At 43.3% G+C, this 26,922-nt stretch overlaps 1 protein-coding gene across 5 annotated transcripts in view; it reads right to left on the reverse strand.

The window, feature by feature from the left end:
* LOC122539349 (ETS-related transcription factor Elf-2) overlaps positions 1–26,922 on the reverse strand; it is a 190,340-nt gene that overhangs the window by 85,250 nt on the left and 78,168 nt on the right. For 4 of the 5 annotated variants that reach the window (XM_087980054.1, XM_043674095.2, XM_043674094.2 and 1 more), the window contains exon 2: positions 6,111–6,477. The exons of the other annotated variant lie outside the window; for it this stretch is intronic. In XM_087980054.1, the coding sequence (XP_087836180.1) occupies positions 6,111–6,188 (78 nt within the window). In that variant the 5' untranslated portion in view covers positions 6,189–6,477. The remainder of the gene's footprint in view (positions 1–6,110; positions 6,478–26,922) is intronic. 5 annotated transcript variants of the gene reach the window in all.

Genomic DNA, 26,922 nt, shown 5'->3' on the forward strand with positions numbered 1-26,922 from the left:
ATGACAGAGAGAGAATGACAGAGAGAGAATGACAGAGAGCGCGAGAGAGAGAGCGCGAGAGAGAGAGCGCGAGAGAGAGAGCGCGAGAGAGAGAGCGCGAGAGAGAGAGCGCGAGAGAGAGAGCGCGAGAGAGAGAGCGCGAGAGAGAGAGCGCGAGAGAGAGAGCGCGAGAGAGAGAGCGCGAGAGAGAGAGCGCGAGAGAGAGAGCGCGAGAGAGAGAGCGAGAGAGAGAGCGCGAGAGAGAGAGCGCGAGAGAGAGAGCGCGAGAGAGAGAGCGCGAGAGAGAGAGCGCGAGAGAGAGAGCGCGAGAGAGAGAGCGCGAGAGAGAGAGCGCGAGAGAGAGAGCGCGAGAATGAGAGCGCGAGAATGAGAGCGCACGCGAATGAGAGCGCACGCGAATGAGAGCGCACGCGAATGAGAGCGCACGCGAATGAGAGCGCGAGAGAGAGCGCGAGAGAGCGCGAGAGAGCGCGAGAGAGCGCGAGAGAGCGCGAGAGAGAGCGAGAGAGAGCGAGAGAGAGCGAGAGAGAGCGAGAGAGAGCGAGAGAGCGCGAGAGAGCGCGAGAGAGCGCGAGAGAGCGCGAGAGAGAGCGAGAGAGAGCGAGAGAGCGCGAGAGAGCGCGAGAGCGCGAGAGAGCGCGAGAGCGCGAGAGCGCGAGAGAGCGAGAATGCGAGCATGAGAGCGAGCATGAGAGCGAGCATGAGAGCGAGCATGAGAGCGAGCATGAGAGCGAGAATGAGAGCGAGAATGAGAGCGAGAATGAGAGCGAGAATGAGAGCGAGAATGAGAGCGAGAAAGAGAGCGAGAAAGAGAGCGAGAAAGAGAGCGAGAAAGAGAGCGAGAAAGAGAGCGAGAAAGAGAGCGAGAAAGAGAGCGAGAAAGAGAGCGAGAAAGAGAGCGAGAAAGAGAGCGAGAAAGAGAGCGAGAAAGAGAGCGAGAATGAGAGAGAATGAGAGAGAAAGAGCGCGCGAGAGAGAGAGAGAGAGAGAGAATGAGAGCGCGCGCGGAGAGAGAGCGCGCGCGGAGAGAGAGCGCGCGCGGAGAGAGAGCGCGCGCGGAGAGAGAGCGCGCGCGGAGAGAGAGCGCGCGCGGAGAGAGAGCGCGCGCGAGAGAATGAGAGAGAATGAGAGAGAGAGAGAGAGAGAATGAGAGAGAGAGAGAGAGAGAGAGAATGAGAGAGAGAGGGAGAGAGGGAGAGAGGGAGAGAGGGAGAGAGAATGTGCACATCTAAGACAGCATGAGAGAGGAGGAACACGTCTGCGAGACAGGCATCCCGCAATTCCATTCACAGCATGCTTTTTGTGCATTTATTGCATGTCTGGTCTAAAGGTGGAGAGGGTACAAATGAATCTAGAGTTTCTGACCCCACTTAGTATTTAGTACTTGGTATTGAAAGTCCCTATTTGTGATGGATATCCAGCGAGGACAGAATTAAGCTGGGTGGTTCGGTACTCCCAAGCTGAATCACTGGACAGACGAACACAAAGTACCAAGGAGCTGTTGGGCCTCACTGACTGACACCTCAAAAGACATCACCATGGCTGAAGGGAAGAAAATGAGTTCCCAAGACAAAATTAAAGGGTCACACCCTGACCATGAATGATTAGGCGCATGTTGGAACAGCAACAACAGACTGCTGACAAATTTGCACATCAATTTTTAATTGGCTTTACTGACAAAATTTCACTTTCATTTGAACTAAGTGAGACCATTTCCCACAAAATTCAGAAGTAATTTTGTAACCTAATAATCAAATGGTTCCCAGAACAATTATATGGTGTAGCAGTGTTTCTCAAAGCACGTTTTCAAATCACTGCATAATTAAACTGAAGGTTCTGATGGACACCTCTAATGTATATCACTACCATAGTACTGAAGTGACTTTAATCTCCCTGCTGAACAACTCCCCAATTACCAAATGTGAATATGCCACAGCATGGCCAGATACAGCAACCATATACTTGCCAACCTGATGTACTCCAAAGATTTTCAGAAGTGTAGCAACAGGTCACCTGCCTGAACTCTTGACTGCTGCTGATCTATGGGAGTAAATAAAAGCATTCAAATGCTCAGGGCATTCAAATAACAGGTTCGCTTGTGGAACTGTGTTCCTGAATGTAAAGAAAAAAAATGTGAAACCATGCCTGAATTCTTGTCCTTGGTGAAAGAACAGCTCTGAAACGCAGCTTAGCAATCAATGTACACAAGTGGTGCTTTATAGCAGACCCATTCAGCTGAATAGCTCAGTACAGCACCAGGCAGTGTGAACCCAAACTCAGCCAGCAAAGGAACTATTTATACTTTATTTATTTATAGACTATTAACACTGAACAGTAGCAAATTAGGAGAAATAATTTGCAGTCCAGGACATTGGATGGCTCACCGCACATGTAATAATGTCATATGAAGAAATCATAAAGTCTGCCTGTCCACTTGCACGATGACAATTACAATATAGTGTTGAAAATTAAATGTAGATTAGCAAGCAAGAACATGTATCCCATTTGAAAACAACCTACAGCTCACAGAAAAACTAATGCATCTGTACAATGTTCAACTGACATATCAGCCGTGCTACATATTTAATGACGTGGGATATAAAAAGCCATAAAACTAAGCACACAGGTACTGAACACTCACTGTCCTGGCTTAACCAGCAGTGAGGGAGAGTGTCCATCTGCTTTTGCATGCACAGAGTATTTTGACAGAGCAAAATACACTGCTAGCAAAAACAAGCACAACCTTTCACATAAATATCAATTTATTAGAAAGGAAAAGTAAAAATAAATTCCATTTAATCAAAATTAAACAGAGGACTAAAACTGGGCCAAAAGGATAAAAAACATTGAAACAGAAATTCTTTTTGCAGATGATTCTGATTCTCTTAAAAAAAAATCACACCGGTATTTATTTTGTTTTGGGCTTGAGATTATCACAGCACCACAGGAACAGCTTAGCATCCTCTCAATTTATCTTGGACAGTTTAAATTACATACACACACACACACACACACACACACACACAAACACACACACACACACACGTCATTCATCTGAACTAAGTGTAGCTCTTTCCCACAAAATTCAGAAGTAATTTTGTAACCCGACAATCAAAAGGTTCTATAACAAGTACATGGTACAGCATATCATCCAAGTTCTCATCCAAGGTCATTTCTGCTTCAACTTTGGTATCGGAAGAGAATGCCAATGTGCACTACAATATAATGAGACCTCGCTTCTTGGGACATTAGGATAGGCAATGCCTCAGTCGTGTTTGAAAATCACGTGTGTTTAACAACTGTGGCTCCAAGTCTGCGTATAACATAGAAAGCGCCAGGTGAACAGTCTGACAGAAGACTTCTTCCCAAGAGGACATAGGAAGACATTTGTCAAATTGGTCAGAAATCTGCAGAGCCCCTTTCCGGAAACCACACACACACACAGGCCTCTTACAAGACAGGATATGGTTGATTTTCTATTGAGTTTTTGCCATCTGCTGATTGGCTGGAGAAGGTAAGTGATTTAACAGATCTGAGGAAAACATATGACGTTCAAGGGAGGAAATTACTGGTCCAAGGTGACAGTCTGTATTGACACAGTATCCAGTACCACACTGTCAAAAGGGAACTCGGACATTAAAAAGGAAGCCCTTGACCAACTCCATCACCACACCCATGTGGAAAATATGGGATTCAAAACAATATTATAGCTGCTAGGATTTAAAAAGTCCCAAGTATTCCATCCACTACATCATCGATTGCATCCTAATCTCTTCATTGACACAGTTTCAAGGTGCCAAGTCTAATACAGAAACTTCTGTTTTTGAAAAGTTCAGCTACTCTAATATGCAACCAATTCTAGAATGTCAAACCCTTCACATGCTCTTCATTTAGGTAGGGAAGGATTGGCACTACATAAACTGAGGGGAGATATCTCTCAAAGTGCAACAGTCTGTCTACCGCAATAATACCAGTTGACTAGAGTCAGATGTTAGTGGGCCGTTCTTAAATGCTAAGTATTTGCTGTTTCACTACTGCATAAAGAAAAACATCATTTCCAGTGATCAGTAATGAGTAACATGCGCTCAGAGCACTAATACAGATTTGAATGACACACCACAGATTAAAATATAGGAGGATAAATTACAAGCACTTCAGAGTACATGACATTTGAACCAGGTTAGGCTGGAATCTAAGAACACAAGTTTAAAGGAGCACCACTTCTTTGCTCATAATGTACTGTCACATTATTGACACTAAAATATTCTCCAAACTACATCCTTCTGGAAAATTCTAAATGACAATTTGCATATGTTTTAAACATTAGAACGAAATTGGTATTTTGCCATTCACTATTGGATCACATCTCAAGGCAACGCAGGCACTAAAACAACAATTAAAAATCAACAAATTAACATCTTTGAAGTATTACTCATGCAGACAGAGAAAGACACTAAACAGGGAGGAGTCGAAATAGACTCAGCTGCTTTTTGTTGACTTTAGATAGCCCATAAGTTAGTGATTGCCATCCCCTTCAGACCAACACTAAACAGAATGGAAATGGAATTGTTGTCCATTATACTGCATGGCACACAGTGGCCTGCATGTTAAATTCCACCCATGATCCCTTCATTTCTATCAGTAACTGGATTTAATCATGAGACTTCAGCTCCCCAATAGCTCTGTGGGAAGATAGACTACGGATGCTAGAATGTCCAGAGAATATAGAAAAGCTGCCTTTACTCTTAATTATTCTCCAGCAACCAGAGCAGAAATGCATATTTATGTGGATTTCAACGACACCCCACCAGATAGACAGACAGTGAAACTTAAATCCAAAGAATGACCTCTCAGTAGGCAAACAGGGCAGCCAATCAGCACATAAGGTTTAAAGACAGCACAGGAAACAATAATTAATCAATCACTTTTCTAACTGATATTGGGTCAGATGAAGAATGTTAGATCTTTGAATATTATTATGAGATCTTTTACATTCCACTGAAGAGGCAGAGGTAGAGATTTATTGTCTCATCTGAAAGAAAGATCTTCCTCAGGATTTCAATGCAATTCCAGTCTCAATTGTGAACACACGTCATTAATTCCAAATTTTTTGAAATAAGCAAGCTGCTTTTGGTTATTCGACATTCTTAGTCGTGACTCCTGTTGTCAGGGCTGATGTGGTTTATTCAAGCTCTGGGCGCACCATTCTATAGTCTTATTCATTCCTAGGACATCAGCCCAGTCCTCAATTTTTGGGCTTTTACTGCCTGTCCCTAGTTTAATACATAAGGTTGTAGTATATCTTCTTTGTAAACCGTTGCAGTCTATATGGTGAAACAGGGTTGCTCGGCAAGGAGTTCCAGGAATTTTACCCAGTATTATTAAAGAAATGGCAATATACATCCAGTCAGGATGTGTGCAACTTGGATGATGTCCCATACACCTGCTGCCATAGTTGCACATTGTGGTAGATACAGTGCTGGTTAGAGGGGCATTGCTGAAGATGACTTGGCAACTTAGATCACCAAATCAAGCTCCCTGATGGACATGCAATGAGCCTCATCAGAAGTTTGAAAGTAAAGTATTCTCAAAATTGTCAGCCACCAGACTTCAACTAGTCACAGTAGTTCAGACCCCTGCTGTAACTTTAAGTTTCAATATCTGAGATCCGACAACTAGAAAATTCTGCCATTTGCTGAAAAACTAGACATACAGTTTGCCTATTAGGCCAAGAAAAACAAAAGTCAGTGCAAAAACCCACATTTTGTTAAACTAGTTTGTGACAAATTAAGCCTCAAAACCCACAAAATACTAATGGATATTAGCACTATGAATAAGCCCAGTCTGCTCGATATACTGCTGTACCTTAAAACGTTAGGAGCTGTGGACTGAAGCACACAACATTAGAAATGCACACAAGTTGTGCTGTGACGAAAAATAGTTTTGATTCGACGAACCCAACATATTCCAGAAGCTGACAGCATCTAATATTCCAAGAATATAATCAATGGTTCTAGATCAAAGTCAAAAAAAGCATTTACCTAACAATGAAATAGAATAGAAGCATGGTGTTTGTCACAAAGATAAGGGAGAAAGGCCCCTGTGCTAACCTGCTGCTGTTGGGTCTCCATTCCATTACTGGTAAAGTCAAACACCAGGCCTCCACTCTCCACCACTGCTGATGTCATAGCACATTTCCTGGAGCCTCTCAGGGTGCTGCAGCCAAATCTTCTTCACACAACAGCGTGCTGCACTCAGTGTCTGCCAAAAACTGAAAAGGTCCTTGCGTTTTAGGCACATATAGTATCATGCAGCGCTCAACAGAAGTGTTCTAAGACACACAGGAAAAAAAATTGTGCAGCATAGAAATAAGTCCCCCTGGAGCACGTTTTCTTTCTAGATCCCACTTTCTCAGCTTATGACCTGAGGAGAAACATCATTTCAGCAAAGCAGAACCTCTGCAAAAGGTTCCTGGACCTGCAAGAAAACAAAATAAAAAGCAGGTTAATTTATTGACTTTCGTAGACTACCCACACAAAGAAATCTATAAAGTTTTAATTTCAGAATTCTAGACGTTTATGTTATTACTGTAATAAAACAGGGAACTCTCTCAACTTGACATTTTCTATATCTAACCCTTTATTTTCACCACATGAATTGGTATTGTTGAGTGTTTTGAATTTTGTAGCCAAGTTGAGAGAAACACTTAATACTTGCATCTGAACTTTTTTTAATGTGATGAACAACAGAGGGCACTAGCGAGTCGAATGGCCACATGTCACTACAATATTAAACAAGCTCCGTGTTGAGGTCGCTAGGGCTTTATTCAGATCAGAAACCTGTTTGTTGTTACACTTCATCAACTCTGTTGAACATAATATTAATCTTCATTGGTGCTGAAGATGAATACACTTCATGCCGTCAAAAGAAAAAATACAGCACCAAAAATAAACTTAGGAAACAGTCATATCGTAGTAATAGAAATGGGGAGCAAGGTGGCTCAGTGGTTAGCCCAGCTGCCTCATAGCGCCAGAGACTGGAGTTCAATTCCAGCCTCGGACAACTGTCTGTGTGGAGTCTGCACATTGTCCACGTGTTTCCTCCGGATGCTCCAATTTCCTACCACAATCCAAATATGGGCAGGTTAGGTGGCTTGACCTTGCTAAATTGCTCACAGTATTCACAGATGTGCTGGCCAGGTGAATTAACCATAGGAAATGCAGGGTTACAGGGAGTCTGGGTGAGATCTTCCTCAGAGGGTCAGTGTGGACTCAATGGGCCGAGGATTCTAAGAAACAAATTGCTAGAGAAACTCAGCAGCTCTGGTAGCATCTGTGAAGAGAGACACAATTTGACTCTTCCTCAGGAAGGAATAGCATTTTGGACTTAAAACTTGAATTGTTATTTCTCTCGGCACACTTGCTGAGTTTCTCCAGCACTACTTTTGTTTCAAGTTTTCAGAAAACACAGCATTTTGATTTTGTTTTCATAGCCATACATTAGTCCTGTACTCCTGGGTATTGCTAATTGTAATGTCAGAGATCCAAGACTGCGAGGCTAGGAATTGGAGTAGGCGAAGGCCTAATGATATTACCACAAGACTATTAATCCAGAAATTCAGCTCATGTTCTGGGCACGTGGGTTCAAATCCCACCACAGCAGACAGTAAAATGTTTGAATTCAAAAAACATCTGGCATTAACAACAACCATGAAATCACTGCCAAATGTTTCAGAAATCCATCTGGTTCACCGAAGTCTTTCAGGGAAGAAAATCTGCCATCCTCACCTGGTCTGGCCTCCAGACTCTCAGCTGCACTATGAAATGGCCTTGTAAACCACACAGTTGTATTAATAGCTATGAAGTCTAAATAATGAAATGGAATCAGACAGACCACCTGCACAGGACGTGGACTGCAGCAGTTCAAGATGGCAACTCACCACCACTTTCTGAAGGGCAACGAGAGACAGGAGATAAATGCTGACCAGCCAGCAACACCCACACCCCCACAAGTGAACTTTAAGAAGTTCCCTTTGTTTCATTAAATTCCACGGTGCATTACTGCAAGCAACAGGGGAAAGGCAAAGATTTAATTGATAAAAACATAGTCGTACTTCTGAAACACAACTTGCCCTCTAAACTAGAATATCAGCCTAATTTGTTGGCACTGTTCTTACTTGGCCACCACCTCCAATTGATGCCCTTGATATGTCAAATGACAAAAGCTAAAGCTTCTTGGGAGCAGATCAGAAAAACCATGGGTGTTTACTCTCCATGAGAAGACAATTCAGCGAATTGTTGGCTTAAAGCTTCTTGTAGTCATTACACAAAGAGAAAGGTAGAAGAACAAAAATAGACTTCCCCCAACTTTAAACATCATGTCCTTACAATAATAAGTTGGAGGTGCCAGTGTTGGACTGGGGTGTACAAAGTTAAAAATCACACAACACCAGGTTATAGTCCAACAGATATATTTGGAAGCACTAGCTTTTGGAGCGCTGCTCCTTTATCAGGTGGTTGTGGAGTGTAAGATCGTAAGACACAGAATTTATTGCAAAAGATTATAGTGTGATGTAACTGAAATTATATATTGAAGACGACCTGGATGGTTTGTTAAGTCTCTCATCTTTTAGAATGACCATGTTGGTTTCATTCTTTCATATGTAAATCGCAAAACTTTTTTAAAAGTTACATTCTCAAGTGAACTTTAACAATTGGTGTCACACCTTAAATGAATCATCTGGGCCGAAATGACACCAATTGTTTAAGTTCATTTTAAGAATATAACTTTTAAAAAAGTTTTGCGATTTACACATGAAAGAATGAAACCAACATGGTCATTCTAAAAGATGAGAGACTTAACAAACCATCCAGGTCCTTTTCAATATATAATTTCAGTTACACCACACTGTAAACTTTTGCTATAAACTCTGTCTTACGATCTTATGCTCCACAACCACCCGATGAAAGAGCAGCGCTCCGAAAGCTAGTGCTTCCAAATACACCTGTTGGACTATAACCTGTTGTGTGATTTTTAACTTACTGTAGACAATAGGTGCAAGAGTAGGCCATTCAGCCCTTCGAGCCTGCACCGCTATTCAATATAATCATGGCTGATCATTCCTAATCATTATCCTGTTCCTGCCTTATCTCCATAACCCTGGATTCCACTATCTTTGAGAGCTCTATCCAACTCTTTCTTAAATGAATCCAGAGAGTGGGCCTCCATTGCCCTCTGGGGCAGAGCATTCCACACAGCCACCACTCTCTGGGTGAAGTAGTTTCTCCTGAGCTCTGTCCTAAATGGTCTACCCCGTATTTTTAAGCAGTATCCTCTGGTTCGGCACTCACCCATCAGTGGAAATATGTTTCCTATTGCCAGAGTGTCCAATCCTTTCATAATCTTATACGTCTCAATCAGATCCCCTCTCAATCTTCAAGGGTATACAAGCCCAGTCGCTTCAGTCTTTCAGTGTAAGGTAATCCTGCCATTCCAGGAATTGACCTCGTGAATCTACGCTGCACTCCCTCAATAGCCAGAATGTCTTTCCTCAAATTTGGAGACCAGAACTGCACACAGTACTCCAGGTGTGGTTTCACCAGGGTCCTGTACAGCTGCAGAAGCACCTCTTTGCTTCTATACTCTATTCCTCTTGTTATGAAGGCCAGCATGCTATTAGCCTTCTTCACTATCTGCTGTACCTGCATGCTTGCCTTCATTGACTTGTGTACAAGAACACCCAGATCTCTCTGTACTGCCCCTTTACATAAATTGATTCCATTGAGGTAGTAGCCTGCCTTCCTGTTCTTGCCACCAAAGTGGATAACCATACATTTATCCACATTAAACTGCATCTGCCATGCATCTGCCCACTCGCCTAACCTGTCCAGGTCACCTCGTAATCTCCTAACATCCTCATCACATTTCACCCTGCCACCCAGCTTTGTATCATCAGCAAATTTGGTAATGTTATTGCTGATACCATCTTCTATATCATTAACATATATTGTAAAAAGCTGTGGTCCCAGCACAGATCCCTGCGGTACCCCACTGGTCACTGCCTGCCATTCCGAAATGGAGCCGTTTATCACTACCCTTTGTTTCCTGTTAGCCAACCAATTTTCAATCCAATCTAGTACTTTGCCCCCAATACCATGCGCCCTAATTTTACTCACTAACCTCCTGTGTGGGAATTTATCAAAAGCTTTCTGAAAGTCCAGGTACACTACATCTACTGGATTTCCCTCGTCCAACTTCAGAGTTACATCCTCAAAAAATTCAAGAAGATTAGTCAAGCATGATTTCCCCTTCATAAATCCATGCTGACTCTGTCCTATCCTGTTACTACTATCCAGATGTGCACTGGATCACTGCACTTGTAGTCTGTCTCAATTTCAGATTTTTAAACTATTGTATGAAATACACATTTAGGAGAAAGTGAGGACTGCAGAAGCTGGAGATCAGAGCTTAAAAATGTGTTGCTGGAAAAGAAGAACTTATGCCCGAAACGTCGATTCTCCCGTTCCTTTGATACTGCCTGACCTGCTGCGCTTTTCCAGCAACACATTTTTAAGCTCCGAAATACACATTTGGCCTACAAGGCAATGTCTTTTCAAGCAAACCAAAAAGAATAAAAAAAATGGAGGAGCGGCTAGATTTTTGATGTTCCAATGTGACTCCGCCGCTCATACAACTCAATCTTATCTCACATCACCTCAGACTTTAAAGTTCCACTCATTGATATTGTCTGCTTCCTACTGGAGTACGATCAGGACACAAGTCTCTTAACTCTTGCTATGCCTATGTGGTTTGAATTCCCTCATTTGTTCCCCTGTTATAGCCCCATGCCCAATCCCTCAAATTCCAAGGATTATATTCTGGTATGTATCTGATTTGCTAGTTCAATAATTGATAAACCTGACGAGATCGCTTCTGGTAGTTTTGACTCTTAAGCTTTGTTGGCTTTCCCCTCCAGGAATTCCCTTACATGCAAAGCGACCTCTCAGCATTTCTCCACTACTAACCATCTCCTTCAACATCCCTCACTGCACCCCTCCATCTAAATCCACACTCCAACAGCAAGTCACAAAGACTTGACCCTTAAGACCAAGAACACTCAGTTGCATCAAACCCGTCCTCACCCAGAAACAGCTCCTGCCCCTTTCTGAGCCTCATGCCTTTTTCTCATTTTCTTCTCAGCAATCCAGCAACTCATCTCGTCGTCCCTAATGGACCCTAATTCACCCTCTCTCTTTAACTGTATAGTGTCTCTTGGCAACAACATCTGAAGAAACAAGGTTAGCTACCAATTATCCACTGGTATCACACAACACACAATCTCCCCACTGCCTCTCCCAAAACCTCCACTGCCTCTGTGTTGTCCGATTGCTCATCCTGATAGCCAATTACAAGCTGTTCCTGCTTTCTCCAATTATACCGTGGTACGGCAGAGGCCTATCCGGCCACAAACTCGGACTCACATCACAAATTCTAAACTTCCTGCCCCAGTGGGAACCAGACAGGTCACAATCTCAGCATCCTATCTAACCCTTAGCTGGGTTTCTGATCCCATATCCTCTCCATCAGAAAACATTCAACCCTACAAGATTACCTAGCTCCAGCCTGGAACATCTCAAACATTTATCCATGCTCAAGTCAACTCCATTCTAATACGGGGTAAAAACAATGACTGCAGATACTGGAAACCAGATTCTGGATAAGTGGTGGTGGAAACGCACAGCAATTCAGGCAGCATCCAAGGAGCTTCGAAATCGACGTTTCGGGCAAAAGCCCTTCATCAGGAATAAAGGCAGTGAGCCTGAAGCGTGGAGAGATAAACTAGAGGAGGGTGGGGGTGGGGAGAAAGTAGTATAGAGTACAATGGGTGAGTGGGGGAGGGGATGAAGGTCATAGGTCAGGGAGGAGAGGGTGGAGTGGATAGGTGGAAAAGGAGATAGGCAGGTAGGACAAGTCCGGACAAGTCATGGGGACAGTGCTGAGCTGGAAGTTTGGAACTAGGGTGAGGTGGGGGAAGGGGAAATGAGGAAACTGTTGAAGTCCACATTGATGCCCTGGGGTTGAAGTGTTCCGAGGCGGAAGATGAGGCATTCTTCCTCCAGGCGTCTGGTGGTGAGGGAGCGGCGGTGAAGGAGGCCCAGGACCTCCATGTCCTCGGCAGAGTGGGAGGGGGAGTTGAAATGTTGAGCCACTGGGCGGTGTGGTTGATTGGTGCGGGTGTCCTGGAGATGTTCCCTAAAACGCTCTGCTAGGAGGCGCCCAGTCTCCCCAATTTAGAGAAGACCGCATCGGGAGCGACGGATACAATAAATGATATTAGTGGATGTGCAAGTAAAACTTTGATGGATGTGGAAGGCTCCTTTAGGGCCTTGGATGGAGGTGAGGGAGGAGGTGTGGGCGCAGGTTTTACAGTTCCTGCAGTGGCAGGAGAAAGTGCCAGGATGGGAGGGTGGGTTGTACGGGGGTGTGGACCTGACCAGGTAGCACCTCCCTCCCCTTCCTGGACCTCTCCTTCTCCATTAATGACGACCGACTTGACACCGACATTTTTTTACAAACCCACCGACTCCCACAGCTACCTGGATTACACCTCTTCCCATCCTACCTCTTGCAAAAATGCCATCCCGTATTCCCAATTCCTCCGCCTCCACCGTATCTGCTCCCAGGAGGACCAGTTCCACCACAGAACACACCAGATGGCCTCCTTCTTTAGAGACCGCAATTTCCCTTCCCACGTGGTTAAAAATGCCCTCCAACGCATCTCATCCACATCCCGCACCTCTGCCCTCAGACCCCACCCCTCCAACCGTAACAAGGACAGAACGCCCCTGGTGCTCACCTTCCACCCTACCAACCTTCGCATAAACCAAATCATCCGTCGACATTTCCTCCACCTCCAAACAGACCCCACCACCAGGAATATATTTCCCTCCCCACCCCTCTCCGCCTTCCGCAAAGACCGTTCCCTCTGTGACTACCTGGTCAGGTCCACGCCCCCCTACAACCCACCCTCCCATCCTGGCACTTTTCCCTGCCACCTCAGGAACTGTAAAACCTGCACCCACACCTCCTCCCTCACCTCTATCCAAGGCCCTAAAGGAGCCTTCCACGTCTAAAGTTTTACTTGCACATCCACTAATATCATTTACTGTATCCGTCGCTCCCGAAGCGGTCTCCTCTACATTAGGGAGACTGGGCGCCTCCTAGCAGAGCGCTTTAGGGAACATCTCCAGGACACCCGCACCAATCAACCACACCGCCCAGTGGCCCAACATTTCAACTCCCCCTCCCACTCTGCCGAGGACATGGAGGTCCTGGGCCTCCTTCACCACCGCTCCCTCACCACCAGACGCCTGGAGGAAGAACGCCTCATCTTCTGCCTCGAAAAACTTCAACCCCAGGGCATCAATGTGGACTTCAACAGTTTCCTCATTTCCCCTTCCCCCACCTCTTCCTAGTTCCAAACTTCCAGCTCAGCACTGTCCCCATGACTTGTCCGGACTTGTCCTACCTGCCTATCTCCTTTTCCACCTATCCACTCCACCCTTTCCTCCCTGACCTAGCACCTTCATCCCCTCCCCCACTCACCCATTGTATTCTATGCTACTTTCTCCCCACCCCCACCCTCCTCTAGCTTATCTCTCCACACTTCAGGCTCACTGCCTTTATTCCTGATGAAGGGCTTTTGCCCGAAACGTCGATTTCGAAGCTCCTCGGATGCTGCCTGAACTGCTGTGCTCTTCCAGCACCACTAATCCAGAATCCATTCTAATACGGATTCATCCAGTCTCCATTCCTCACCCTTAATAAACTTCAGTTCATCTAAAACTCTGCTGCTCAGATCCCATCTTAAACTACCCTACACGAGTACTCATTCACCCACCCCCTATTTCCCTGCTGACCCAACCAGTTTCCCATCATGTCCAATGTAAAATTATCTTTAAATCCCTTCATAGCCTTACTTCTGCCTGTGCGCGCAATCTGGACCAGATCCACATCATTGAGAAGTCCCCCCGCCAATTAAAAAATGCCTTCTTGAGCATCACATTCGTTCTTTGTCCCAATGTCACTTGCTGTTGAGAACATTAGTGACAATCGCTCACTGAGGGTGAACATCAACTCTAGTCCAGGAAAGCTTCCAATCTGATATGATCGTTCATTCCTGCTCCTGGTTTCCAGTCAGAGCAGGCTGCCTGAATGATGTTCTGTCTCTGCGAATTTAGGAAGGCGTCAGAGCCAAGCTGATGTCTCAAACACATTATCAGCAGTAACAGAGCTAGCCTGCAGCCACCTAATCCACACTGAAGACACTCGTGGCTGCTGGCTACAAGATTCAGTCAGCTGAAGGTGAACTCTTTCAGTCCAGTCACAGCAAACTATATAATTCAACAAAGATATTAGAAAACACAGTGACTACGACTAGTCGGTCAAACCTGGTCATTTGCTACATTTTAAAAAGGTGTTTGGGGAAAAGAAGCAATCATGTCACGAGAATAAATGTTTTTAGTAACACAAAGTTAGGATCTGGAATGCACTGCCCAGAATGTTCTGGAGACTAATTCAAACAATGACTTTTTCAAAAGAAAAAGAGAATTAGATCATTATCTGAAGGGGAAATGTTTGGAAGGAATGGGATGAGAGGAGTTGCTCTTAATGCAATGGGCCAGCACAAAGGTGTGCGTGTCTATGTGTACAGTTGGCTGGATGGCTGGTCAGTGATAGACTGGGTCGATTCCTGTATCCAGCTGAGTTTACAATGAAGGTCCCCGGTTCTCAATCTCTCCCCTTGCTTAAAGCATGGCGTCCCTGAAGTTAAACCATCATAAGTCCTCCCTCTCTCTCTCTCTCTCTCCAGTGAGGGTGCAGCTGTCTGGGACTATGGTGACTTTACTTTTACAACCACTCTATGATTGAGAGGAGGTGCGTGCAGAGATCAATTCAGTCCTCGTGCAATTCACTTTATACTAAACATGTTCATCATTTTCTTTTTAAAGTGTAAGGAAACCGAAAAAGCAGAAATACACGTTAACAAGAACCCCACATCAACTCTGCAAATCACACAATCCCACCAAACTGCATGATGGCTCAGTGGTTAGCACTCCTGCTTCACTGCACCAGGGACCCGGGCTCAATTCCAGCCTTGGGCAATTTGCACATTCTCCCAGTGTCTGCATGGGTTTCCTCCAGGTGCTCTGGTTTCCTCCCACAATCCAAAGATGTGCAGGTTAGGTGAATTGGTCATGCTAAATTGCCCAAAGTGTTCAGGGATGTGTAGGCTAGGTGCATTAATCAGGGATAAATGTAGAGTAATAGGGTAGGGTTTTGGGCCTGGGTGGGACAATCTTCAGCGGGGCAGTGTGGACTTGTTGGGCCAAATGGCCTGTTTCCACACTGTAGGGATTCTATGATGATGTTATGAAGAGTTATATCACTAGACAGATTTTATCTTTCAAAAGGTATTATTCAAACAGCAGCCAAGAGGAAGGAAAAGGTTTTTTTTAAACATTTATTTGGTCAATTGCCCAAGGTTTAACTGCAGAATTAGAATGTGCAACTCTCTCCCACATGAAGCAACTGAAGTAAATGCAAGAGATGCTTATAGGAGAGTGCGAGACCAACACAACAGGGAGACTGGAAGGACCTGTAGATGGGATTCGATGGAAAACCAGCTTCTGTGCTGGAAATAGGAAACAACTGGAAGAGAACAAGAACTATGCTATTGATTTTCTACCCCAGACCTCCACTTGGAAATATGTACAATACTCTAGTGATATCTGCTAGAGTTTTAATCTGTGATTAAAACGTATAGCAAGGCTTAATTTACATTTATACAGCACCTTGTCTCAGCCGTGAGATATTTCCAAGCTCTTATTCAGCAAGAACAAAACCTATCAGTTAGTCTGTACTACCAATGTCTGAGACAGCAAAGTAAATGGTCAAGTGGTTCAATATTGGAGTATATTGCGTGAGGCAGAGATTACTTATATGGTCAGAGAGCTTCCTTCAATAGTTTCAAGCAACATACAATGCAGGGCCATAGTTTCTCTCATCCAAAAGGAGGGGTGACTGGACAAGACTCAGTTTCAGACAACTACTTGCACCTACTACTGGCTTGATCAGCAATTACCTCCCACCCACCAACCTTCTCTTCCTTCACACGACTTTCCTTCAGCCCAGAGAAAAATGTTGTCTTTTCACTGTCCAGAGTGGAAGAGCTAGACTTCAGCAATGGAGCTGTGTCAAGGACAACAAATTTATATATAAATGGCCTCATGCATTAAATGTCCCAAGACACTTGACAGAAGTTATACTGGACCAAATCTGACACCAAGCCGCAGGAGATATCAGGACAGGTAGGCTTTAAGGAAAGCAGGAAGTAACTTAGCAACACAAGGCAATTTGCCTTCCACAAAACTATGGTAACAATTAAATAACTTGCACTTCTATCATTGCACTGTTTCATAGTAAAACACTTCATGGTTTCACAGGGGTGTCATCCAGGTAAACTCAAAACAAAACCGAACCACACGAGAACATATTAAAAAAAGTTTTGTTGTAAAGGGCTTTATATAAAAAAAAGGAAAAGATGTTTAGGATTTAAAGAGCTTAGGACTTGCATAGCTGAAGGCACAGCCACCATTTGGTGCAGAGATGAATAATGGTGGGTGCATGCAGAGATACACCAATTCCTACAAGGCTGTGGGCAGTAGAAGGTACAACCACCCCTTTCCTGCCCCATCCTTCTCCAGTCACCACAATGCCATCAGTAGTCACCATAATGCAATCAGAACTCATTAGTTCTGTGGGCGACACGGTGGCTCAGTGGTTAACACTGCTGCCCCACAGCGCCAGGGACCCGGGTTCGATTCAGGCCTCGACGACTGTGTGTGGAGTTTGCACATTCTCCCCGTGTGTGCGTGGGTTTCCTCCAGGCGCTCCGGTTTCCTCCCACAGTCCCAAGATGTGCAAGTCAGGTGAATTTTCCATGCTAAATTGCCCCTAGTGTTAAGTGCATTAGTCAGAGGGAAATGGGTCTGGGTGAGTTACTCGGTTGGTGTGGACTTGGTGGGCCGAAGGGCATGTTTCCACACTGTAGAGAATCTAATCTAATCTAAAACGGAAATGGAAGGAAAATTAAAAGTCTGGTGCAGTGGGTGACACTGTATAACCTGAAAGAGCAAGTCATAAAGACTTTATAAACACATAACGTGGAAAATGTCCTCCACATCAGCCCAACCACGACTGTTTATAAATAATGTTGTGCTTTGATTTCACACTTCACAAAGTCTTTTCCCCAAGGATGTGAATTCCTTGCACAATCACAGGTAAATCACTACAGGCTAATGAGAAAATGAGATCACACGGAACTTCCATTTTTCTATAGACATCACTTTGGAATTCAAATCTTTTCAAAAAAAAATAATAAGTTTGTTGCAGTGTAAGTTCCAGGTGAGTGATTATTTTAAACAGACCAGACAAAGTCAACTGTATTGTAATCTCAACCCATTGCACAGATGGGAATTTACAAACCTCAGGAGCCTCGTAATTCTAGCTTTAGTTGTTTCTGGAAGCTTTCGGTTACATTTCTCTTCTAACATGCTGGAAAGTTTTGCCAATATCTTTTCCACACAGTTCCAAGAGAAAATATTCATGCACACACATGGCGATACCTTAGAACAGAAATATCAGAATATTCCCTCCCACTGCCTTTAAGATTAGAAACATGAGCAATGTACAGAGTGCAAGAAAAAAAATCATCATTCTTTATCAAACAGTCAAATCACAAAGTGGTGAGTACCTCCCTTTCACAATTGTTGCCTTTTCTTCAATCAAATGTACATAATGATCATATCAGAGCATGAGGAAATTGTTAGATTGATTCCTACATGACTTAAGTTACTTACAAGTCTCCATTGCGAATGACGAACAGTCCCAAGATTAAAAAAATGCTATCATTTGTAACCCAGTCCTGCAGCCAACTCACCAAAGCAAAAAAAAAGCTTTCTCATCAGGCAAACATTTTACTAGATACATACCAGTCTCAAACAAACATTCTGCAAGCTACTCTCATTGCTGTTTGTAAAAACAATTGGAGAGAGGATGGTGGACTCACTCAGAACTCTGGAAAAATACATCAATGCAAAACAACCCAATGGGAAATTACATTCCCTACAGTGTGGAAACAGGCCCTTCGGCCCAACAAGTCCACATTGACCCTCCAAACAGCAATGCACCCAGACCCATTCCCCAACATTCACCCCTGACTAATGTACCTAACACGATGGGCAATTTAGGATGGCCAATTCACCTAACCTGCACATCTTTGGACTGTGGGAGGAAACCGGAGCACCTGGAGGAAACGCATACAGACACGGGAAGAACGTGCAAACACCTGAGTCCCAGGGGCTGGAATCGAACCTGGGACCCTGGTGCTGTGAGGTAGCAGTGCTAACCACTAAATCCTTAGTTTTCATCTAGCAATTCAATTTAAATCACATCACTAGCTTAAAGATTTTTAAATAGATGCAAATGCTGGGATTTTACCCATTCCCTTAATCTATTTTGAAAGCATCAATTAAAATTAAACAAACACGTCAGACGCAGTGTTGAACATTCTCCAAATGAGCAAGAATTCGAGATTAAACACTGCAATGCCCCTTACTCTCCAAGACATGCACAGCAACATGTGCTGTGTTAAGGTAAAACACAGAAGACACGGTTTGACGTACGGCCAGTTCAGAGCAGCTGACATTGCTGGAATTTACAATACTAACATGTTTAGGTCTTCGCTTATCTTGGGCTGGAAAGTGGGAGAGGATAAGTAAGGCAGAGAATCAGAGAAACAAAGTGGAAGGCTGAGTATAAACAAAAAGTTGCACAAAAGAGCTTTTGGATTTAAGTTTACAAAATGCTTCAGATACTTGCTGGCATAAAAGTTAGTCTAATTCCTAACTGCAGTCTAGAAAGCTTCCCCAAATTAAAAAAAAGTAAACATCTCAGACATGCATAATCAAATCAATTTGTAAATTAACCAACCTCAGAAATTTTTCAATTCTGAGGCAAAACTAATAATATGCAAGGTTATGTGAAAAAGCCAGGAGATTGGCACTAGGTAATGTGGTGATGCAGACATGATGGGCTGAAGGGCCTCTTGCTGCACGATAACAATTCTGTGATTCTAGGATACAGATTTCTACTCCTTCTTGGCCTCAACATAGTGTTGCTCCAGCTTTCCCCTTCCCTTGAATTTCTCAATATCTAACCCTTGTGGCAGACTTTCCACTGACATACAAGCTTCATGACCTGCAACCTTAGCTTTAATTATACATCCCCCCCAACCAGTTCCCTCCAAAGACTCCAATCCCTTCACCCACTTTTGCGAATTTTGATCAGATACCACATTTCCCTTAAGAGTTTCCAAAGTGTCCTTGCTCATCAACTGACAAATCCCCTACACGGTGAGACAAGATCCCCAGCCAAATACATTGTTTTCCATACTGCAGCCCTTACTACTTCTCCTTAGTATTTCTCAATTCTGGTAGGGTGCCCGTTACCAACCCCTCCTTCATCTCACCATCTTCTTCCTAGTCCATCTTGCCAGCTCCAACATGCTTCTGACACCAAAGATTGCCACTCCACTCTCAAACTTTCCAAACAGGTAAATTTATTCATGACTCCTGGATCATTTCCCCATCACCGCTGGAGCCAGTAGCTTTAATTAAGTTGTCCTCATCTCATGAATAAGCATTGCTGGTTCTGCCAGCAAATATTGCCATCCCTGGTTAGCTTTGAGAAGGTGGAGGTGAGCAGCCTTGAACCATTAATGCCCTTTCGCTGTTGGCAACCCCCCCCCCCCCACAACGTGATAAGGGAGGGCGTACCAATATTTTGACCAGGCAACAATGATACATTTCCAAGTCAGGATGGTGAGTGGCTTGCAGAACAACTTGCAGATGGTGATCTTCCTAAGTACTTACTGCCCGTGTCCAGATGACAGTGGTCATGCGTTTGGAAGGTGCTGACTAAGGAGACCTGATGAATTTCTTCAGTGCATCTTGTAGATGGTACACAATGCTGCTACCAAACATCAACGATGTAGAGGGTGAATGCTTGTGGATGTGGTGTCAATCAAGCAGACTGCTTTGTCCTGGATCGTGCCAAATTTGAGAGTTGATGGAGTTGTACCCATTCAGGCAAGTACAGAGTATTCCATCAGACCCCTGACTTGTATCTTGGACAGGGTACAAGGAAACAGGAGACAAGTAACTAATTTAATTATAAACAATTTTTCTAACAACAGGCTGGACTATACTTTATTTTCTCAAGTTCTGTACTTCAGATCTTGTTTTCACTCAGCATGTTCTTGGCAAAGTCACTTGTATAATGTAGGAAATGCAACAGCCAGTTTACATACAACAACATGGTACAAATAGCATTGTTATCTGTTAATGTGTTATTTCACAATACCAGTTGAGAAATAAGATTTCAGCCATGTTCCTTGTCAAAGTAGTGCAGTTTGAATCATGTACATCGAGAGTGGGTAGGCAGGAAATGTGAGGCGCTGCATTTTGGAAAGGCAAATCAGGACAGGATTTATAGACTTAATGGTAAGGTCCTAGGGAGTGTTGCTCAACAAAGAGACCTTGGAGTGCAGGTTCATAGTTCCTTGAAAGTGGAGTCGCAGGTAGGTAATATACTGAAGGCGGTTGGTATGCTTTCCTTTATTGGCCAGAGTATTGAGTACAGGAGTTGGGAGGTCATGCTGCGCTGTACAGGACATTGGTTAGGCCACTGTTGGAATATTGTGTGCAATTCTGGTCTCCTTATTGGAAGGATGTTGTGAAACTTGAAAGGGTTCAAAAAAGATTTACAAGGATGTTGCCAGGATTGAAGGATTTGAGTTACAGGGAGAGGCTGTTTTCTCTGGAGCGCGGAGGCTGAGGGGTGACTTTATAGAGGTTTATAAAATTATGGATTGTGTGAATAGACAAGATCCTACATTCTGGGGTGGGAGAGTCCAGAACTAGAGGGCATAGGTTTAAGATGAGAGCTGAAAGATTTAAAAGGGACCTAAGGGGCAACTTTTTTTTTTACACTGAGGGTGGTATGTATATGGATGAATATATGAATAGCATAGGTTTAGAGGGATAATGGGCCAAATGCTGGCAAAATGGAACTCGTTTTGGTCTCCTTGTCTCAGGAAAAATATTTTTGCACTCTCTCTCTGGCAAAAAAGTTTTATCAGACTTGTTCCCAGGGTGGCGAAACTGTCCTCTGGAGAGAGACAGGGCAAACCTGGACTTTATCCCCTGCAGTTTCAAAGAATGAGGGGTGATTCTTTTGAAACTTATAAAAAATTGAAAATGGACAAAGTACATGCAGGTAGGAGAGACCTCCTCTCGTTGTGGAATTATAAACCAGGGGACACAATAAGGCCACTTTGGCTTGAGATGAGAAGAAGCACTTACTTGAAGGGTTATGAACCTTTAGAATTCTTTGCCAGAGGGCCATGATAGCTTGTCTTTTGAGCATGTTCAAGGTAGAGATTGATAGATTTCTGGTTACCAGTGGTGTATACGTTTATGAGGATGTGGTGGGTACAGGGGGAATTGAAGTGTATCAAATAGTCAAGTATGCTCAGTGGAACAGGATTGAGTCAATGTTCTGCACACAAAGCGGTAAGAGCCTGTGGTGTTGATGGTAGCATACGAGCATGGATACTGGACTGGCTAAATCATAGAAGACAGAGTTAGGATAAGGTGGGTTCTCTCAGGGTGACAACTTGTAACTAGTGGAGTGCCACAGGGATCAGTGCTGGGGCCACAATTATCTATAAATATATATTAACGACTTGAATGAGGAAAGTGAATGCACTGTAGTAAAGTTCGCAGATGACCCAAAAACAGTAAGGAAGACGGGGGGTAAGAATGACACAGAGTCTGCAGAGAGATATTAGCAGGTTAAGTGGGGGGAAAATGCCTGGCAGATGTGGGAAAATATAAGGTTATGCTCTTTGGCAAGAAGGACAGGGGAACTGAATATTATTGAAATGGAGGAAGATTAGAGAAAGCCACTGAACAGAGGGATTTGGAGGTCCTCATACTTGTACACTAGCCTTTTGCGACAGAAGTGCAACAGGTAATAGGAGAGGCAAATGGAACAGTGGCCTTTATCCCCAAGAATAGGTATGCGGCCCTAATTAGACCACGCCTAGAATACAGTGAACAGTTATGGTTTTTTATCGAAGTGAAGAGATAAGAATATAGGAGGCATCCCAGAGAAGGTTGCTCCCAGGAATGGAGGGCTTTTTTTTTAAATGAAGAGAGGTTGAGTAGGTTGGGCCTGTACACAATGGAGTTCACAGGAATGATAGGAAACTTTATTAAAGCACAAGATTCCTAGGGTCAACGCAGAATGGTTGTTTCCCCTTTTGGGAGAGTTAAGGATCAATGGGCACAATCTCAGAATGAGGGATCACCTATTTACAACATGGATGGAGGAGAAAGTCTTCTCTCAGAAGACAGTGATTCTGTGGAATTCCTTACTGCAGAAGGCTGTACAGGTTGGGTCCTTCAGTTTTTAATCATCAAGAGAATCAGGGGTTATGGGGTAAAAGGCAGGACAGTTGAGCACTATCAACCAAAATCTCATTTAATTTCGGAGCAGACCTAATGGAGATCAAGAAGTGGAGGAAGGAAAGGTTGGGATTTAAAGTGATGGAAAATCATCCTTTATTCAAGTTAAGGCCATAGAAATACAATCGAGCATTTATACACACTAAGTGCTGGATGAAACTGTGATGACACAATGTAGAACTTCAAAAAGAACACAAAGGTTGAATGAGCTGACAGTTACATGACATAATATTCCAAGGTGATACATTTTGGGCAAAGAAAATGGAGACACGGCAGAAAATAAGGAGTTTATTCAAAAAGATGCACATAAGCATAGATAGCTGGATGTAAACATGCAGGGATCATTAAAGGTGACAAGTTTGCAGAGAGCTGGTTCATAAAGCATCGAGTATTCTCAGTTTCATTAATAGATGCATAGACAATGAAAACAGAGAGACTGCAGTGAACCTTTTTTTAGATTAGATTACATTACAGCGTGGAAACAGGCCCTTCGGCCCAACAGGTCCACACTGACCCGCCGAAGCGCAACCCACCCATACCCCTACAGTTACAGTTACCCCTTACCTAATACTACGGGCAATTTAGATTGGCCAATTCACCTGACCTGCACATCTTTGGACTGTGGGAGGAAACCGGAGCACCCGGAGGAAACCCACGCAGACACGGGGAGAACGTGCAAACTCCACACAGTCAGTCACCTGAGGCGGGACACTTATATAGGACACTGATTAGACCTCAGTAGGAGTACTGTGTACAGTTTTGAGGGCCACACCATCGGAAAGATGTGACAGCACCAGAGAGAGAGTGTGCAGAAGCAGTTTACAAGAATGGGTGCGGAGACGAGAAACTTCAGTAATGAAGACACATTGGAGAAGTTGGGATTGTTTTCCTTGAGAGATAGATGAAGGGAGATTTGATGGAAGCCTTCAGATTATGACAGGCGCGAACAAAGTACACAGGTATAAACTCTTCCTGCTCATAACAGGATCGAGAGCTGCAGGGCACAGATTCGAATGGTTTTGCCAAAGATGCAAATGAACGTGATAGCAAAATCTTTTTCATACAGCGAGTGATTTGGGTCTGGAATGTCCTGCCCAGAAGTGCTGTGGAGGCAGGTTGAATGGAGACATTTAAAAGGGCATGGGAAAATTATTTAAATAAAAACAGTACATATATAGTTAGAGTGAAAAGACAGAAGATTGGTACTAAATTCAGGAAGCAAAATACATTAGACTAATATTCCTTATCGGAGGATAGATGTGCTGGCTATGGAGGTAGTACAATGAAGATTTCTCAAACTGCTTCCTGTTCGAGATTATATACAGAAGAAGACTACGTTATTAGATAGTCTTTATAAATCCGATAGAGAATGTAGTGTCCTACGACCAGTGGGGGTATCTTCCGTCAGTAATATTTATCATTTACTACATGAAGTATCGGGAGATATGGATAATCTGCTTAAAACATGGGATCAGGATCTGGGACTAGAAATCTCCACAGAAACGTGGAATGATATCTGGGAAAATGCTAGAAGAATTACTATTTGTAACAGAGCCCAGGCTATCCAGCTAAAGATACTTCATAGGGCCCATATAGCACCGGTTCGATTGGCAAAATTTAAGGCAGGAGCATCTCCAATGTGTCCTAAATGCAAAATAGAGGTGGGCACTCTTGTACATTGTCTATGGACCTGTCATAAGATCCGTAGATATTGGACTAAAGTAGCAAGTACCCTGACAGAAATTTTAGGAACGGAAATAAAAGTGGACCCCGTATCTCTCCTCTTGGACTTTTCGAACTTTTCCTCCCTGGACACGTACGGGAAGAGACTATTTTCTATTCTTTCTTTCTGTGCAAGGAAAAATATTTTGATGAACTGGGCGGCGGAGGGCCCACCTGGACTTTCAAATTGGCACAGACTAATTTTGGAATGTATTCCCCTTGGTGCACCGAAAGACCGAATTATTTTATAAAATATGGCAGCCCTTTTTGAATTACATAAATACAGATATTTCGGCTATCCTAACAAGGGCTTTTATTTAATTGAGATTACAAACCTGGCTGGTCCGGGGCCCCTCGGGGGAGGAATCCCGCACGAATACGGGTTTTATTATATCTGATGCTAACACATCCCGAGCATGTAAGAGACTTAAATATACACCCTGGTTAGTTGTAGGTTAGATTAGTAGATAGTTGAGTTTTGTTTGTTTTTTTTTCTTTTCGGTTTTTTTTTTGTTGTTTTGTTTTTTTTTGTCAAATTTTGGCTATTGTATATTTGAGCTAATTGTATATCAATGTTTATATCTGAGAGTTTTGTTTATTTTTCTAAACTTGTAAAAATGTTAAATTTCTAATAAAAATATCTATTTAAAAAAAAACTGCTTCCTGGGATGGCAGGACTGAAGTACAGTTAGAGACCAGAACAGTTAGGACTATATTCACTGGAATTTAGAAGATCAAGGGGAAAATCGCATAGAAATTTATAAAATTACAATAGGACTTGACAGGATAAACACAGGGAGGATGCTCCTCATGAATGGGGGGGTCCAGAATTGGGGTCAGAGTCTAAGGAATATGGGATAGGCCATTTAGGACTGAGACAAGGAAAAATTTCTTCATGCAGAGAGTGGTGATCCTGTGCAATTCTCTGCCACTTATGTTAAAGTTCAGAATCGAGACGGCCCAGGGAATCCCTTGTGGACTCAGACCTGTAAGGCCTCTCTCTTGGTTCGTCCCAGAGATCGCACTCTTTGGAAGTCTGGAATAAAAACCTTACAGACAGTTCAGTTTAATTTTATTCACTAATAGCATCACTGTTACAACATAACACTGATACCGATAAGCTAAACCAGCTAGGTTCTAGTAACCTAGGAGAGTAGGGTATCAGTTCTTCAAGTGCCCCAGCAGGCTATTCCCATGTACTAATACAAAGTGGTTTCCTTTATACAAAAACATTTACAAAAACATTGCATGTTCTTAATTAGACAGATAAACAGTGAAAGACAGTCATTCGTAATGAAGAAAAGTTAACTGACAGGTCTGTGTACGCTTAACAAATCACTCCTACAGGCCTTAAGCCATTCATCAGGCGGGGAAAAAACATACCCAGCTGAGTTAGGTGTTTATCTCGCTAGCAGGCGCCTATCATAAAGAGGTACCAGTCTGAGCTAATTGGAGAGTTCATAAGGTAACCTTGCACAGCTCACATGTCAGATACAATTGTTTTACAAAATGGCTTCTTGGCAAGGAGGGCAAACGTTTGACCATAAAATGGCTTCCCAGCACATTGTGCCAGAATCTCTTCAATGTTAGGTCTAGAATAATTTCTAAGCTAGGAGCAGACTCCTGCTTTTTAAGCACTGAATCAGTCTGTACCTGAGGCCGAGGTGTTACCGCAAGGTTGCATTTAAACTGAGTCATTAGTCTTTGAATTAAACATGCTTTCTTTTCAGGGTTGTGATTCAAATTCAAATAAGACATAAGATCTGATTAGTTAGAATTGACAGTGGGGCGGTCTGTACAGTGGTCTGCAAGAACAGCAAGTAAATTAAAGCTTCATCAATATTACCTTTTACAGAGTTTGTATTTAATAACCGATAATGGCTACTCAATACCACCATAAAGTCTCAAAAATGCAATTAAGTTCAATCCATAGCAGGTAAGCATAAAGAGTTTGATTTTCTACTGGCTTCAGCAGTCCCAGTACTAACATGGTCTCTCTCTGTCTAGTGTCCTTTTGAACTCTCAAGTTAGGGTCTTGTAACAGCAAAGATGTTTTTCCCTCTATGTTAGTCGAGCTTGTGTGGGATATAGGTGAATTAATGTTATTTCTGCAATTATAAGTTCTGATACAGAGTAAATGAATTCACATTAGTTTGGGATTGTTTCGGATGAGAGCTGACTTAGCAAGAATGAGGAAATATATAATCCGTTACAAAATGGTATGTTAGCATGAGACGTGATTACAGAACAATGGTAGAAATACAGGCACTAGATAAAATGCTGTGAAAAGAGGCCTTTATAAACATCTGTTTCCCACTTGTACAGAGACACAGGAACAAACCCCAATTAAAAGGACTTAGAGATAAGATGCTTTGAGGGGCAGCGCAGATGGAGGGAGTAGATAATGGTAAGCAAAGGATGGGATGACGTCAAACAACCTTATGGGAGGCAGAGATAGACATTTGTCACGGACAAGACCGGATAAACAGAAGTTGTGGGATCAGTCTTAAGGAAATGAGTGACGTAAGCGGAGGATGGGGGCAAACAA

This window comes from Chiloscyllium plagiosum, unplaced genomic scaffold (assembly GCF_037043375.1).
Source record: "Chiloscyllium plagiosum isolate Xiang-an unplaced genomic scaffold, Cpla_swu_hap1 HiC_scaffold_36, whole genome shotgun sequence".
Taxonomy (NCBI): Eukaryota; Metazoa; Chordata; class Chondrichthyes; order Orectolobiformes; family Hemiscylliidae; genus Chiloscyllium; species Chiloscyllium plagiosum.